Here is an 18,777-nt window from a genome sequence, read left to right on the forward strand (position 1 = left end):
CTCAGAAGTAGGAATACCAAACTGAGAAGATAAACCCCGCCCCCAAAGCAATTATGAAAAGTTCTGCCAAAGTGGGCGGAGCTAAGATGAGCTAAGGGGGCGTGGTCAATCGTTGGCACCATGAGCCAACAATGTGGAGGGAGTCAAAGGAAGCACTTTGTGGCAACTTTTTAAAGCAACTAGCGACAAATGTAGCAAGTTTTTTCTGCTGTTGAAGATTTTTATGGTGAAAAACATGAAGCGCCCGTCAAAGAAGAGAAACGCCATCAATCAGCGCTCACTGCGCTCGCTAGCCCACTCACCAATGTGCAGGAGAATTGTATACCAACAAAATGGCCGCTGTCGGGATGGGACAGAAAAGGAAAACATGTCAGACGATGTGAACAAGCTGCTTCTGATCTCTGTTCACCAGTGAAAGAGTTCGAACATAAACGGCTATAATCAACGTTTAAACGGATTTGTAAAGGAAGAACGAGGTTCTGGTGACTGGCAGAGTCAGTACCTAGTACTTAGCTAGCAGATAAAAGCTACATTAGCTAGGCTAATTTAGCTAGTATGACAGTAAATATTCCTGATATTTAACTTAGTTTTACACAGAGGAGGGTAAATTACTCAAAAATTATGATTGAGTAATAGTTATAAAGTTAGATAGGAACGCGGCGAGAGCTAACTCTAATCAATAACTCAATTAATCACATGATTAATTCAAACAAACTCAATAATTTCCATTGGTGGATTTATCGTTTTTCTCAAAAACTGGATGATAAAACTCTTCAGTCTGCTGCTTTGGTCTCAGTTTTATTTACTGAGCCTTCATAATTCATCTTATTTATCATTTTGTTTGTTTGTTTTGGATATTTAAAATGCCTTCCAGTGTTAAATATTCATTAGAATTTAAAGTTCATTGATCTTTGAGAATGAGTTCTGGCATTAATGTTATGCTGTTGCCATTAAATTACTGGAAAATGGTCCTAAAACCAGAATATTTTTGTTTATCACGATAACTTCTGGAATAATTTATCGCCCAGCAGATCTACTGTCATAGCAATCCCATACACTGCAAAAACACAAAATCTCACCAAGTGTTTTGGTCTAGTTTTAAGTCCAAATGACTCGGTACTGTTGAAATAAGACAAAGTAACTTATGAGTAACTTTTCACCAGTAAATATAAATTTGTTTCAAGTAAATAATTCCTTAACATTCATCAAAAAGTACCAGTTTTATAGATTATTTGACTTGTAGCATGAGGAAAATGTCTTGCTGTAAGTGAAGTATCTGCTAATGGAAACAGTTTTCAATCAATATTAAGGATTATTGACTCAAAACAAGCTCCTGTTTCTTGTAATTTAGTTTTGTCTTATTTCAAGTGAACTAAGACATTTAGACTAGAAACTGGACCAAAAATACTTTGTGTTTTTGCAGTGCTCACAGACTGGGGCAGCACCAATCTGATGGCTGAATAACAAAAGTAATGAACAAATATATTTGATGTTGGTCTATTATGTTTATTTATTCAATAGTTTAGCAGTGGGCTGCATAGTGGAGCAGTTGGTAGAGCTGTTGCCTTGCAGCAAGAAGGTTCTGGGTTCAATTCCCGGTCTTTCTGCATGGAGTCTCCATGTTCTCCCTGTGCATGGTGGGTTTTCTCCAGGTACTCCGGTTTCCTCCCACAGTCCAAAAACATGACTGTCAGGTTAATTGGCCTCTCCAAATTGCCCCTAGGTGTGAGTGTGTGTGTGCATGGTTGTGTGTCTCTGTGTTGCCCTGCGACAGACTGGCCACCTGTCCAGGTGACCCCGCCTCTCGCCCGGTACACTAGGTGGAGAGGAACCAGCACCTCCTGACCCCACTGAGGGACAAGGGTGCAAGAAAATGGATGGATGGATAGTTTAGCAGCAACAACAGTTTGATTTTGTGTTTTTGCAGTGTAGCAACTGCCTACCAAGATGGCTGTCAGTTACAAAGTTCTGAGCAGTGTGTAATCTTCAGGTGCTGAATTATGTTTACGGTGGGCTTTTTGGGGAGATTTAGTTTAAAATGTGCCTGCAGCTTTAACAGAGTGAGAACAAAAAGGACAGCGGCTGATCGCACAGTCAGCCTGGACGCGGCTGATAGGGTGGGACGCCCTTCCCATCGCCCCAGACAAAGACAGGAACTCAATTACCGCAACGCGGTGCTCCGGCGGACAGATTTACCAGCTATGAGCTCATGGCGTATCCCGCCACCACCTCTGATTATAAAAATCACAACTGGAGAAGCAAAGCATGGAGAATCCTCAGAAAAATTACACACCAGAGCCATCAGTGCAATCAACAAGAAGCAGAATATCAGGCTACAGAAGCGATCAATAACTGCAGTAATCATCAGGGAAGCTGATTGTTTTCCACTGATGAGACGGACGCTGGAGGCTGCATATATCCAATCATCTCTGCTGCACAGTTTGGTTAATCAGTATCCATGTTTCCAAATAATCCATCATCTATTGCAGAGCCTCTGAGCCCGGCCGCATTAAGGCGCAGTTATGGGATGAAGATAAAAACAAAACAAATATTACAGTCACTCCGAAGTCCTGATCGCTCTGAAGACGGAGCAGTAATGGCAGCGGCTCTGCAATTAACTAAAAAGCTGCACATCCAACCGGAGTTTCACTTATGAAAGACGGTATTGATCTGAATGCACACAGTATTCCTGAAGTCATAAAACCACAAGAGCAAAGCCGTAAAAATATGAAAATAAAGTCATAATACTAGAAGAATAAAGTCATAAAATTATCTGAGAATAAAGTCATAATATTAGAAGAATGAAGACATAATAATATGAAAATAAAGACAAAACATGTGAAAATAGTTAAAACATTTTGAGTATTAAACGTAAAGTCAAAATATTCTGAGAGTTAAGAGAATAAAATCATAAAAATATGAAAATAAAGTCATAATATTAAGAGAATACAGTTATAATATAATGATAATGACATTATAAAACAGAATACAGAGATAATGTCAAAGTGGTTATATTTTGACTTTATTCTCATATTTTGACTTTTTCTCATAATATTTCAACTTTATTCTCATAATATTTTGACTTTATTCTCATATTTTGACTTTATTCTCATAATATTCTGACTTTATTCTCATATTCTGACTTTATTCTCATATTTTGACTTTATTCTCATATTTTGACTTTATTCTCATAATATTTTGACTTTATTCTCATATTCTGACTTTATTCTCATAATATTCTGACTTTATTCTCATATTCTGACTTTATTCTCATAATATTTTGACTTTATTCTCATAATATTTTGACTTTATTCTCATAATATTCTGACTTTATTCTTGTACTATCATGACTTCTTTCCCATCTTCTGATCTGTTTATCGTTGTTTTCTCTGGACGCATCACAGTGAGGAGGGAAGCCATTTCCTGTTAACGATGACACGCGCATCAAACTTTTCATCAGAGTAATGAGACATTTGATGCGGCTTCGGAGGAGGCAGTCGGGCTCCAGGTAGCGGATTACTCAGTTTGCCATGATGCATACCATAACATAATAATCAATTACTCCGTAATGTAATCCTATTAGCCCTGGGAGGATACAAGAGCCGAGATCCAATGATTCATGTTCATCAGTCATCAGGAAATCTAATAGAGATTCTCCCGCAGGGTTTGGCTGCAGTAAGTACAAACTGGGTTCAGGGATTCCTCAGGGACACTGCGGCTTTAAAAGCCGGACACGTGGTTCCAGCCTGGGCGGCCATTAGCGGGCTTTGACAGGGACACGGAGAAACAGACGCAACTTGTGGTGGACAGGAAGCTGAAGCTTGGAAACTAAGAGACATTCAGTCACATTTACTACAAACCCAGGCGAGAAATTTAACTAGAATTTACTCAAAACTGTTAATTTTCTGGTCATTTTTTGACTTTTTTATCATTCCTGTTTAATCTTTGGGTGTTTAGCTTTTAGTTTCCATTTTGATTATTTCTTTGTTGATTAGTTGGTTTTACAACTGAGTATTGGAGCCATACTAAGAAAAAACACTAAATAAAACATTAAATCAGGAGAATAAAGTTGTAATATTATCAGTTTATTTTCATCATCCATTAAGTAATATGCTGATAATGCAGTTACTGTTAATTATTTGGTAAAATCACTAAAAATGATAAAATAACATGCAAGTCTCATTTCCTTCTAAAAAAAAGTACAGAAACAGAAACGTGTAATAAATGCAAACGTGACGTTTTGCTCAGACGGAAATTAAAATACAGGAATTAATTTCCCTCGACTGGCAGGAGGCGCCAAGTGTAAATGTTTTCTTAAATGAAAGAATCAAGAAATACAAGCAGAACCAAATATAATTCTCAGATTGTGTGGACTAAACTTTAATTTAGCTAGACAATCAAAAAATGCAAATTATCCTGCAGAAGAGGCTTAAAAACATGCACAACTGGACGTCATCTGCACAGACGTGAAAGGAAATGACAGGAAAAGATTAAATATGGAAAGATAATTAAAAGATGCAAAAGAAACATTAAGGGACCCACAGCTGAACCTTGTGGAACGCCAGATTTTACAGAAATGTAGAGTCATATGCAAGTAAACACAACAAAAAGGCCCATGAGGATCTGGACTTTAAACGAACCTGTAGCTCCGCCCACAAACTCAATTTGAACAATTCCACTGAAACCTTGTTGCTTACTTTGGCAACTAAAAAGCTACAAATTTAGCAACTTTTTCTACGTCACACATAAATCACACATGCAAACTTAGAAACGCCATTATGAACGCCTGCCTTTCTAACTCCTGCCTCACCACTGGGGGGCGTGTCTGAGTCAGGTGGTTTTTACCTGAGTAGATGCTAACCAAGCTGCACCTTTGTAATTCAACTGCAGTTGCCACCATTCAACCCAGAGAGGGCAGCACTGAGACGGTTTTACATGACAGAAGGACAGACAGAACAATCAATGACAATTTAAGACAATTTATCTGCATAAAACAGTGAAAGTTACTTTTTAAAGCTGCAGTACGTAGCGTTTATAAGGAATATGTTTTATTCCATATTTGTTCACCATGTTTGTTAGGAGACAGATAATCTGTGAAAAGATCCATCTTTTCCTCACCTCCTACTTGAGCTAATATTGCCGTCTGAAGAAAAGCAGCGCTCCCGACCAAAAGCAACCAATCAGAGTCAACAGGAAGTCTTAACGCTGTCAATCATCCTCATGTATGTGCTGTTTTATCTGCTCTGTGTGACGGCAGATAAAGCCGTTTATCTGCCATCATCTGTGGCTATGCTAACTAGCTTTGGCATTCACAACAGGCTTCGCTAGCTACAACATAGCAAAGAGGGTGATTAACAGCGCTAAGACCCGCCTCCTGGCTCTGATTGGTTGTTTCTAGTTAGCACTAGGATACATTTTCACAGATTATCTGCCTCATACTGTCACAACATAGTGACAGTTTCAACAAACATGTGAAACATATTTGTCTGAAGTTGCTGCAGCTTCAAGTCGGTTGAGAAGCTGTGGCGTTTTCCCAAACGGGTCGTTTCACAGAAACTCACCACAGTAGTAAAACCGTTCTGCCACAGAGAGTGGGCAACAGTTTCTCTGCAGCGATTCAATCAGGTTGGTTTGGAGAGTTTTCATTACAATTTGATAAATAAAAATCACCATTTTAAACCAATAACAACGCAACTATAATTAGCACACGACTGGGTTTGCCTATGAGGGCCCTGTTGGACCAACTGTACCAGTGCAGCTTGAGGAAAACACATGTAAACATGTTGACTGGGTGTTTTACTGGTTTAATATGAAAATAAAAGAGGAATATGATAAACGGTGATTTCAGAGGGAGAGATGCGCCGTTTCATTTTGTGAGAAAGTTTTTCCCTGCGATCTTTCCTTCACCTCTTTGTGTCTGCAGATCCGCGCAGACACAAAGAGCCGCGCTCGTCCTTCGCTCCGTTCCTGGCGAGCGCCGGGTCAAACGCAGCGCGACTGGAAAACAACTTGTCAAAACCCATGAAGCCGAGGGTGGCGGCTAAATGCCCCCGGGGCGACACTTCGATCCCTGTCTCCTTGTCCTTTCACCGAAGGAAATTAGATTCCAGCCATGCATGAGAGGAAGTCTGACCCTGAGCTGACTAGAGCTGGATGTCAAACTCATTTTGATTTTGGGGCAAAATAGAGATTATGAATGTCCTTAAAGGGCCAGTGGCAGCAAAACGTGTCGGTAAAACCCATTAACAAACCTCTAAAATATGAATAAATGGCCGCTCTGCCCTCTATATAGCTGAATAATACTGAATATAATTTCACACTGATGTAATTTGGTACTACAAATATGAAAACTATGGAAAAAAATGAATTTTGGCTTTAATGAGATCAAAAGACAGAATTCAGATTGTTTATCCAATAATTCTGACTTTTGATCTTAAAGATTAAAGTCTGAATAATTCTGAGAAATTCTGAGAAAAAAGTCAAAATTCTAAAAGAAAAATTCAGAATTTTTTCCTCTTCGACTGAAAACTGTTCCCAACGTTTATTTTAAAGGCTACATTTAAGTTTCTGTCTGGGCCACATTAAGCTTTACGGCGGCCTGGTTTCGGCCCGGGGGCCTCGAGTTTGAACCGTGTGGACAGAAGAGTTTCAGCCACACTGCAGGACTCTGGTTGATTGGTTACAAATTATCTCAAAATGTATGAAATATAACAATCTGTGTTCTGAAGTTGTGCCAGTTCACAATGGGGTTCCCCAGGGATGTGCATTAGATCCTCTTCTATTCATACATGAAGTCAATCGATTGGGACAGAATGTGTCTGATGCTAATTTGCATTTTTATTGGATCCACAGGCTATTGAACCATTATAAAAACATCTGACAGAAAAAGTTTTTTTTTCTTAAATGCAAAATGTGTATATATACATTTATAGAACAGCTTTGACTTAATTACTGTTCTGAGTGTCTCTTTCTTTCAGCAAATGGCCTTTTTTCAGTCTCTGTACTCCAGTAAATGATTAATTGAATATTAAATTAGATAAAAATTACTTCAAAAATCAATTAATCATCATTAATTAATCACAATTAATCACGATTAATCATTTCAGCCCTATTCAGTGGACTTTGAGCTCCATCATGGTTTGCACTTTGTTTTTCAATTTATTTCAATAATTGATTCATCACCATTAATCATTTCAGAACTAATACAGAGCTACATCTGAGCCAAAAATGTGTTTTTTATTCCTTCATTTACTTCTTTTTAAAATGTAAATAAAGTTCAGGCAGAACAGCTGAACATCTTTAAAATCAATAAAAACATGTGGAAATGTAACTTTTTTACAGTTTAATGTTAAAGTCTAAATTCTTTCATGCTCTAATTATACTAAGAAGACAAAGTGGCAGCAGGCGGGACATTGATTCTCCGTCCACATGAACCACAAGAGCACCAGCTTCACTGAATTACATAATACAATAAGGAGCTAAATCAAATAGCAGCAAGTATCAAATGAGATTTATTGTTCTGGTCCTTCTCAGAAGCAAAAAGATGCTGATGTAAATGATTTCTCCAAATTGGGGAGGAAGAGGAGCAGCTGAGGAGGCTGTGGGGGGGAGGGGCAGGTCTCTGGTTTCAGAGGTCAGAGAGCGACGCCGGGTCAACGCTGCAGCAGCAAGGTCACAGGGAAGATAAACGGATCGATGCGCTGCTTCGAGATGTTAACGGGATCGGTTAATTTGGATGCACATAGAGCAGCTGAAGAGAGAAAGCTGCTCTAATTTATTCTTAAAACAAGAAATCCTTAAAATAAACACATAATTTCATGCAGAAGCATTGAAAAATGTAGGCAAATGTTTAAATTAGAGCTGCAGCTACAGATTATTTCAGTAGTCAGTTATTCTGACAACCGTTTAATCAGATAAAAATGGGTACATTCAAGAATAGAGATATCAAAAGCTGTAGATATTAGCTTCTCATGTATCAATAACATGGTTTCACTGTGTTTATTAATGCATATAAAGGTTTAACTGGCGTTTTTAACTATTAAATTTGGCAGTTATAAGTGTTTTTAGAAACAGTCTCAAGTATTAGTGAATACTGGGGGTCATAGGTGGTTCTAGACAGGGATTTTCCTCCATATTCTGGCCTCTATGCTGAAGCAGTGATACTAAATCAGTTTGTTTTGATGAAATAGGAAACTGGTTGCAATACAGCAACTGCACTTAAACTGTGAGTTAATTGAGAACATATTGAAATTGTGGCGTGGTGTGAAATTGTGAATAGTTCTGAATAGGAATGATTAATGGCTTGACTAGTCGATCAATGGTTTGTCAAAATAAAATTAGCTCCATCAGATTAACTAATAAAGGCCGCTTAGACCTTCTTTTAGAGTTGTAGTTTGGCCTCCATCCAGCAGGGGGCGCCGCTCGTCATTCTGAAGGGGAGAGATAAACTAAGATGGCGGAGCCAAACCAGAAAGGAAAGAGGAATGGACCAAACGGAGTCCGGTTTGGGATGAAAAATGCACTTTATACGGTTCTGTTTAGAATTATAAACTTCCAACAAACTACTTAAGTATAAACTTAATAGCGCAGATTCAACTGAACTGTATGACGGAGCAGCTTCAACGTCTGAGACAAAAACTACGGATGCGCTACGAAGGCGAGGCTGTAGTAGCAAATGGCGCTTTGGCAAGTCCAGAGGCCCGCAATACATAAACATTTATCCCTTCATGTTATGGAAAGATTTACATACAAGAGAAAACGTATTTTTAGGGAAATAGTCGCTTAATTAATCGTTTACATTGACGATGTTTCAATAACGTCCTTTCCTAGTTTTGATAACTTATTTCTTAGTGTATTTAATTTTTTTTAAAATGAACCGAACTGTAATGTTTTTACTCTAATAAAATATTCAAACGGCAAACAAGAAGCATCCAGTTCTTCTGCAGCACAAACTCACATTTAAAGCCTCTGGCCACTGATTTCCAATTTCCTTTGTTTGATTACCTCACCAGGAAACACCCAAATAATCACTAACCTGAAGATCTGATTGTCTAAATGTACAAATAATAAACTAAGATGAAAGTCAAAGAGAAATACACGCTGTAAATTAATCCGTGGTGTCATGTGGAGGGTGCTTCACGTCCAGGGCTGTGTGTGTGTAACTCGCATAACAGGCTGTATTTTTTATGTTTTATGCTTAAAGAAGACAAACAGGCGGTGTTTACCCAGAGACGGGAGCAGCTGCTGCACACCTGCCCGCCCGGGCCTTTGTTGCAACAGGCAGCCAGGTGATGAGCGCCGCTCTTTGGCCGGGGTCGACATGTCAGCGCCCATTTAATTACAGCCGGCGGCCGTGACCAGCAAAACACTCAGACCAGACCGACGGTCCGCACTGTGGGGGCCGATAACTGCTGCGTCAACAGGGCCGGTCCAAGCCTTTTTGGGGCCCTAAGCAGATTTTTATTTTAGCCCCCTCCCCCTCTTTTAGCATCAACGTCAGATGCTGCTCTATATTTATCACTAGCATCATTTTGTAATTAGTTACATCATATCAGTATCAGTGAAATTATGGCTGTTGAGTTTAACCTTACAGGAGCAACAAACTAAAAAAATATTTCGACTTTACAAAAAGATAAGATCCTACCAAGTAATTTTGGTCCAGTTTCTAGTGAAAATATTTTAGTACACTTGAAATAAGACAAATTAAGTTACAAGTAACTTTTCAGCGAGATTTAGGAGCTTGGTTTAAGTAGATAATTCCCTAATATTGATGAAATAATTCTATTTCCACTGGCAGATTATTTCACTTATAATAAGACGTTTTTCCCACTTTATAAATTAAATAATTAGCCAATGGAACAAGAAGTTTTTCATCAATATTCATGGATTATTCCTGTATTTTGCTGAAAAGTTACTTATGAGTTAGTTTTGTTTTATTTCAAGTGTGATAAGATATTTTCACTAGAAACTAGACCAAAAATACTTGATAAGATTTTGTGTTTTTGCAGTGTATTTAAATGTGTCATATAATTTTAGCTTTTTAAAAGTAACATCAGCAGATAAACAAAATTTAGTTGACAAGTTTGATATATTTCCCCAAAAGAGGCAGCAGAAATCAATAACAATAAACATTTGTGTAAAAAAAAAAATCTGGAAGTTTTTTCACAATAGTTTGTATTACCTAATGTTATTTTAAGGGTATATCTATATTTCAATCATGGTGGCTTGGTGCTCTTGGAGCCCCCTGGTGGTGTGGGGGTCCTAAGCAGCCATTTATGCCTTGGGCCGGCCCTGCCCTGGGGGATTTGCTGACATGAAATAGACTTGTTTACAACCGTTACGGCGTTGTTTATGACCACTTACAGCTTCTAATAGGGTTTATCCTTGATTAAAGCAGGGATAGAAACCTCCGGAGTTGCTTTTAGTCACATTTTAAAACCAGGAGTTGCACATATTGGCCTGTTTTTACTTGATTTTCACGTTCTGCATGCTAGCAGAGAAAAGCAGGTTTATATTTAGCCTGCATGAGGAGACAGTGTTGGTACAGTTGGGCTCCAGGATTGTGAATGGGATTATGATGTTTATTTGACTCCTCAGCCATGCCACACATAACAACCAGCGCACAATGCCAGATTTCTGCGCTGCGCTTCATGTTCAGGTTGCTTTGTGGAAAAAAGAAAAGTGCATTCGGACTTCTCAGATGTACTTTTTTCCTGTCTGCCTCTTTAATTGTGGAAAGTCTGGGATGAAATAACTGGTCACAAACTGGTCCTTGATCAGATTTGACTCAAGATCAGCTAAAAAAAACCCGGAAAATTTAATTATTCTTCAAGATTTTCCATAAAATGCATCATGTTTGGTGTATAAATGACTACAAATGCATCAACCAAGTGCATTTAGAAAAAAGAAGACTAGAGAAATATGCTTTGATGCATAAACTGGGATAATCTATTTAATAATTAACTTCCTGTTTAATTAGATCCCTGCAAATTCAAGCTTTTTTAATTACATATGTTATTTAGTTTATGTTTATTTTACAATATATTACATAATGATTCAATACAAACAACATCTCACTGTTGTATGTGATGTTTTACAATAAAATAGCATAAAATGTTGTGGGATAAAATGGAGAAAAAAAGTTTTTGTACATTTTAATGCTTTTTGTAATAATTTAATTGTAACTGTGAAAACGGTGAAGATTATTACCACAAAAACAGGGACAAAGGTTCAGCTGAGTTTTCTCAATGTCCTCCAGATAAAAGTGATTAATCAAAATTGGCAGGTTTGACTTTGAAGATGATCAGATTGATATTGGCCAGGAAAAACCTGATCAGTTCGTCTTTAACATCTATTATTCGGTTGAATAATATATTTATTCAGCCTGCATAATTAATCATAAAGTCTCATGATATTTAATAGTTTTTGTTCATTTTCAAGCACCTTCAGCTACATTTCATATAAATATTATAATCACCTTTTTCCCTCGTCATCCTGCAGCTTTAACATTAAACTGAGATTAAACTCCGTCTTACCTCCGAACAGCAGCAGCAGCAGCTGCAGCGCAGCGACGTTTCCCGGAGAGAAACCACAACTTGGCTCCATATTCACGAACCATAGGTGAAAGTTTCCCGATGAAGACACGAATTCCAAAACTTTGCTTCAACCGGGAAGAAGAAGAAGAAAAAAATCAAGTCAGAGCGGAGGTCGTCGCGATAAAACGGCCGGAGTGCGTCCTCCGCTCCGGGGGGAAGCTGGGTGAAGTCCTCGGTGTCCCGCAGACTGGCTGCTGCTGCCTGGATGGGGAGGAAGAGGAGGATGAGGAAGAGGAGGAGGAGGTTGACTGCTTCACTGCCCCGCTGCTTCCGCTGCAGGTAGCGCAGCATCCACAGGAAATTTAAGAGCAATAATTAACCGGCAGGTTCGTTATCTCATTAACGCTCCGCAGGGAGGAAATGATTTATAATCATCTCTAGATGTGCTTCAGGTTGGTTGTCGAGTGGTTTCCTCTCCGGTTTTTGTTTGTTTGCTCTTTTATTTCGTGTAACATTTGCGGATCTGTGCACTGGACAGGGGCGAAGCTAGACTGAAACTGAGACTGGGGCACAAGCTCGAAACAGACCCCAATTTTATTTACTTATTTATTTGCAACAGTGGTGAGACTTGATTTAAATTTTTAATCTGGTTAATTGCAGGTTGTATAATTAATTACTTGAAATCAATTGCTTTTTAATAAAAAATAGATAAAATAGGCAACATGTTAACTCAAAAACATGTTTTGCTACTAAATAATGTAATAAATAGACAAATAGCTCAACATCAAACATGTTTATAGTTAGGATTTAGCTGGAATAGCTTAGCACACTTACAATAACACTAAACTAACTTGTAAACAACTTTTAAGCAAGACAGGAACTTGTTTTGATTACAGGGTGAGTAATAAATTATTTAAATTAATCATTTTATTTGATAATCATATTTGCAAAATTTTTTAACTCATAAAACATTTCTGCTGCTAAATTATTGAATAAATAGACGTATTAACTCTATCAGTTATTCATCCATCAGATCTGGGCTGTGTGCACTGCAAAAACTTGTGTTTTTGGTGTGGGATTTAGTGAAAATATAATAGCACACCTACAATAACACAAAACTAACAAGTAACTTTTCAGGAATATATGGGAGCTTCTTTATGTCAATAATGTTGATAAAAAAAGTTCTAGCTAGAAGGGACATAAACTACAAGTGGAGCAAAACATTTTAACTTAAATGAGGAAAATGTCATATTTCACATATAACAACTATGTTTCCACCAATATTAATAATTATTTACTTAAAATAAGCTCCTATATGTTGCTGAAAAGTTATTGTAAGTTAGTTTCGTCTTACTTTAAGTGTATTAAGATGTTCTCCAGAGAAACTAGCCCAAAAATGCTTGGTAATATGTAGTTGTTTTGCAGTGCGTCCCTGCAGCAGCCCTGTGGGACCCCGGTTTGGCCCTCACAGATGCGTCCAGGCTGCAGGCGGTGTTTACGGCGTGGTGGATCCCTGTGGCTGTGCGGCTGGATGCTGCAGCCTGGGGCAGCGATGAACCGAGTCCCTCACAGGCCAGTGGCCTTCCTCTTCAACTGTCAAACACAGCGAGGCTGCAGAGGAGATGGCAGGACGGAAAACACTAAAAACATTCACTCTGTCGGCTCTTAAGGCTGAAAGCAGGATCCTCTGAATGTAACGACATCATGAATCAATGTATTTTCATGTTTTCTTCACTTCCAGCCATCTGGACCTGATATGAGAGAACTTTATTCTCACACTTTTCCAGCTTATAACCTTTTTTTTTATTTTTGTCAAATTATAACCATTATTTTAGGGTTGTGCCTAAAGCTGATGTGTTGAGCAAAATGTGAATTTTGCACATTTTTGTACTTAATCTTGGATCTGAACTGCTTGTGAAAACAATCCAAGCGCTAAAAGAAAAAGACACCCGCTGTGTTTTTGGGATGAAGTTAATGTTTTTTATCCATTTGAAAAACCTTTGAAATGTAACGTCACGACTCAGCAGGGATCGCCCGTTACCTAGCAACCTCAGCAGAATTCCGCCAGTCACCTAGCAACCAGAGCTGAGTTCCAGCACATTTGGTCAGCTGGTTTTACCTCTCTATGCGCTTTATAATGGCTGCTGGAAAAGACGAGTGTTTTGTTGTTAACTTACCATCCAGAAACCACTTGCTGGGTTTTTGCTGGTTGTATCGGAGGCTCCACTTCTATTATGATGAATTCCAAATAATTCCAACTCTGACTGTCGTCTTCTTCAGAACGTCTTGGGAAAACAGTGTCTTCAGTCAGAGGCTGCTTCAGATTCACTGTAACACACACCACTACAGGAGAGCCTGTCCTGCCAACTGCTATCACCAGCTACAATAACTCTTTGAAGAATTTAAATTAATTTGAGTTACATTTAACTGAACTGTATAATTGTAGTTGGGTGTATGTGTGTGCAGGTATGTGAACGTATGTATGGACACAGGGTATGCGTTATGTAAATGTAATTCTTTATTGAGTGCGCTACCCTCCCCCATGTAATACTATAATTACCGGTAATAATTACTGCTAAGCTAAGCTAATTTTGCTAGTTAGCAAAGACGGACAGGTAGCCTACGAGTTTCTGTTCTTCCAGTCACCAGAACCTCGTTATTCACACGGGGAGTTCGTCCATCCTTCATGAATCTGTTGAAGCGTTGATAGTATGCGTATGTGGATTTCAGGCTCCTCCATCTTGTTGCTCTTCTTTCACTCTTATCTCTCTCATATGGGTCAATCCCAACAGCAGCCATTTTGTTGATAAATATATCTGTTGCACGTTGGTCAAGAGTGTCAGTATACTTTCTTTTTGCTGGTCTTGAAGCCATTGTTTACCTATGCTTTGATTAAATGGTGCGGATCACTTCCGGTTCAGATTTGCGGGAATTAAAATATAATAAAACTTTAATTCCATATCGTCCACTCCCATTACAGATTTGTTTAATTTCCATTTGGTATCAAAAAAGTATTATTTAGCTTCACTTGGACGTGTGGATCTAAATCTAATCCTATCTTATGATCATTTCCTTCTGTACCGAGGGAGAGTTTGGGCATCTTAATGTGACATTAGCAGCAGCAGGAGCTCATTGAAGATGAGATAAAGTTTCCATATCCGATAGATCGCAGCCATGTTGAGACGCAGGCGCCCTGCGGATCAATAGCAGCGTATTGGTGCAAACATGGCACGAGTGACCACATCGTGTCTGTTTTATTGATGTTTCTTTGTGTTTAAGTTCAGCAGAAACTCAAACCTGAAATCAGAAAATAACATCCGTCACAGCTGTGAATTCTCCTCATGATGCTGCTGATGTTTTACATCACCTTGAATTCATGTTTCTATTCAATGCTAAGCTTTATTATCACATGCAAATGTGCCAATAAACTATTGATTTTCATTTCTTAAGAATCAGCGTTTTGTTTCCATTACTGGCACAGTCGCTTGGAAAAGCTATTACGGACTTGGGTCTTGTTCAAGAAAGCAGGACACACCTATTGGGACCCAAAGAGCAACTTCTGCTTGGAAGACAAACCGCCTGGGCAGGTTGGATAAGAGCTGCTGCCTCTGTGATGCTACACAGCCAAAAATGCACTGCAGTAATTTGAGTTATTTAGCCTGTCAACAGAGAGAAAGGGTTCGTTTTTCAGAGCAATATTTCTATTGCATCATTAATTCATTTATAAATGTCAGTTTCAAACTACAAATTTCATTAGCAAAATAAAAATGCAGTTCACAAACTATACAGCTGATTTTACAAACTAAATATTTAGTTAGCAAGCTAAATACACACTTAGTTTATAAACTAAATATTAAACTTGGAGCTAAATATTTAGTTAGCAAGCTACACACGTTAGCTACACACTTACTGTTAGAGGTTCGAGAAAAATACCAATCACTTACGTTAGTTTATAAACTAAATATTTAACTTTGAGATATTTAGTTTAAAGCTAATATTTTGTATAAGCCTGCTAATTAAATATTTAGTTTAAAGCTAAATGTGTAAGTTGTAAGCTAAATATTTGGCTAGAAAGCTAAATATATTTAGTTTACAAATTAAACAGTTTACAAATTAGCAAGCTAAATAGCGTACAAACTAAATCAATATCTCATTCGCTAACTAGTTTAAAACTAAATATTTACATTGCAAGGTAAATATTTACTTTGCTAACTAAATAGTTAGCTTGTAGCTAGTTAGTTTGAAGTTAAATATATAGATTCAAATTAAGTATTTAAGTAGAAAGCTAAATATTTCAGTTGAAGCAATATTTAGTCAGCAAGATAGAAACCATTTAGTTTGCAAACTATATATCAAACTAAATACTTTGTAAGCTAAATATATTGATTACTAGCAACATGGTATGCTAAAAATTATCTTTCTAAATTTTTTTGTTTGAAGCTAAATATTTAGCTTGCAAACTATAGTTCGAAGCTTAATGTTTAGCTTTGAGGCTAAATATTTAGCTGTCTAATTAAATATTTCGTTTGAAACTGTGATAAGTATGCTTTAAAACTCGTATGTCAGGGAAAAAAAACAAAATTTCTGCTGTGCAGCTTTACAAACGACCCCCCACAGCCGGAACGCGTTATTGTAGTTTGTTGCTTCCGGGATTAGCAGTTTGATTCTGCTTTCAATTAATTACCAAGGCGGACATGAACACCTGACCTCACGCTGAGAGACACGCCTCAAATAAATCACTTCAGCGTCCATTCACCCCGAGAACCGACTCAGAAAAACGAAGCCGTAATTTAATTAGCAGCTTCATGTTGTAAAATCCATGTAATTTGTCCGACATTTTAAAGCCGCGGCTTCGATGGGGCCTCGCCTTGATGAAACGAATCAGTGTAATTTCCTAAATCTGCCAACACACCGAGTGCAGAGGAGTCAGTCCCATTAGCGACACTCCTCTCTCCAGCTAGCGGCGCATCTTGACCCCTATTAAAGTACCGGCAGATGGCTCGCGCACGCACACGGCGGCACACAATAACAGGAGGCGTGTCCATGGCAACCGGCTCGTAATGGCCGGCCTGGAGTGTGGCGGAATCGCTTGGCCTAATTTGTTAAGTACCACATCAGTGGATCTGATCTAATCAGTCTTGTTTTATGCGCAAACCGAGAGGAGCAGACATGTTGTTTAGAGCCCGACCGGAGGTTTAATGACGATAATAAATGAACACTTCATGACCTTCTCCACACCGCGGCACTCCGGCTTTCCAGTTTAGGGATTTCATTTTATTTTAGCCGATAAAAAGAGGAACAACTTTTATTGCAAGCAGGGTGAAAAAAAACCCCACACAACCTGTAATTTGTAAGGAAATGACCATCTGTGGTGAAATAAACCAGGATTTCTGTGGGGAAAAAAAAGTTCACAAATTGGTGTGTAGAGTTCAGTTTGTAAAGTTACACAGAAAAATAATCAACAGCAAATATTTTAGTTTTTTTTAACCTGTCAGAGGGAAAAAAACATGTGGGTGTTCATTTTTCAAAGTCTCCATTTTAACACATTTTTCCTACATTTACAAATGTCACAATTCCAAACAAAATATTTAACTTGAACGCTAAATACTTAAGTTTATGAACTAAATATTTAACTTGAATGCTAAATATTTAGTTTTTTGTAAAATAATTATTTAGCTGTTGAATTAAATATTTAGCTTCCAAACTAAATATTTGTCAACTAAATTGACAAATTAAATATTAGAAATGTCAGAAATCCAAACTAAATATTTAACTTGAACGCTAAATACTTAAGTTTATGAGCTAAATATTTAAATTGAATGCTAAATATTTAGTCTGGAATCTAAATATTTAGCTTTATGGCTAAATATTTAGTTTTTTGTAAAATAACTATTTAGCTGTTGAATTAAATATTTAGCTTCCAAACTAAATATTTGTCAACTAAATTGACAAATTAAATATTAGAAATGTCAGAAATCCAAACTAAATATTTAACTTGAAGCTAGATATTTAGCTTATGAACTAAATGTTTAGTTCTTAAACTATTGAAAGCTAAATATTTAGCTTTTAGACTAAATATTGAATTCACAAACTAGATATTTAATTTCTCAACCAAAAATTTTAAATCACACGCTAAATATTTAGTATGTAAACTAAATATTTAACGTGTGAATTAAATATTTAGTTTGGACTCTGACATTTATAAGTGTAGGAATGATGTGTTGAAATTATGACTTTGAAAAAAATGAACTCACGTTTTTTCCGACCAGTAAAAGAAACTATTTTTTACAGTGTAACTTTACATACGGCGCCCTGCAGTGAACAATTTCAGCCATATGTTTTATAATGTTAATTTATTTACAGAGACAATATACAACATTTCATTAACCTTTTAAAATTAGATTCATGACACCAGTTACATTCAATAAATTAGAATATCATTGAAAAATTCAGTTTATTTGACAAACTTTATCACTCTGTGAAACATTTGTGCAATTTTATGGTTAATGGAAAAGCAGCTTCCATTAATCGCTGCAGACAAGAAAACAATGGCTACGTTTCAATTACAAATGTGCACAAAACTTTGTAATGTTTCGCTAATATCCTGTTTCCATTAAATAAGAAACAATTAAAATCACACATGAATCAGTTTGTTAAGGAAAAATCACGCCGCGCCGACATCATCAACCACTTTCTGTTAGTCGTCTTCGTCATTTCTGCCAGTAGTAACATCCTGTTTAGAGATGCAAAACTCCTGCTTTCATCACAGTTTTGTAAATACACTAAAGCTGAAATGGTCAAAAAGAAACGTTTTTATCGCAAAACATTCATTTATAAATTGTTGTGATTCCATTTTGTGCAGAGCTTTTGTCAACTCAGCCTAATTTTACAAATCTTCAACTGTTTTCTTTATGTATCCAACCAATCCATCCCAAATCTGGAAACAAGTGGGGGGAGAAAAACAAAACATTTTGACTTTGATTTAAAAAAAAAGTTTGTTAAAATTTCATCCTTTGATTTTTCCAAACTCCAAACTTTTTTGCTGTCAAAACATTCAGTAGAATTTAAATTAATCATTTAAACTCAAGACGTTTCCAGTAGAGGTCACATATTTACATCTGAATGGTGACGGCACTTCGAGGCCAAACTACAGTCGGACGCGTAGATGCTGTTGCTATGGAAACCCGGAGGCATCAAGGTGCCACTCAAAGCAACAAAAAACAGATTATTTAACACCTTTTAA

At 37.4% G+C, this 18,777-nt stretch overlaps 1 protein-coding gene across 4 annotated transcripts in view; it reads right to left on the reverse strand.

Moving 5' to 3' along the window:
- The window catches only part of ret (ret proto-oncogene receptor tyrosine kinase), a 42,379-nt gene extending 25,084 nt beyond the window's left edge, over positions 1-17,295 (reverse strand). Inside the window, exons 1-3 of one of the 4 annotated variants that reach the window (XM_081616004.1) lie at positions 16,447-17,295; positions 15,070-15,193; positions 11,535-14,831 (exon numbers count right to left, since the gene is read on the reverse strand). In XM_081616004.1, the coding sequence (XP_081472130.1) occupies positions 11,535-11,604 (70 nt within the window). In that variant the 5' untranslated portion in view covers positions 11,605-14,831; positions 15,070-15,193; positions 16,447-17,295. Of the gene's footprint in view, positions 1-11,534; positions 15,194-16,446 lie in introns of all 4 variants that reach the window. The other 3 variants (XM_017308991.2, XM_017308990.2, XM_081616005.1) reach the window with 3 other exon arrangements.
- Between the last annotated feature and the right edge of the window lie 1,482 nt (positions 17,296-18,777).

This window comes from Poecilia reticulata, chromosome 15 (assembly GCF_904066995.2).
Source record: "Poecilia reticulata chromosome 15, P_reticulata-male-v2, whole genome shotgun sequence".
NCBI lineage: Eukaryota > Metazoa > Chordata > Actinopteri > Cyprinodontiformes > Poeciliidae > Poecilia > Poecilia reticulata.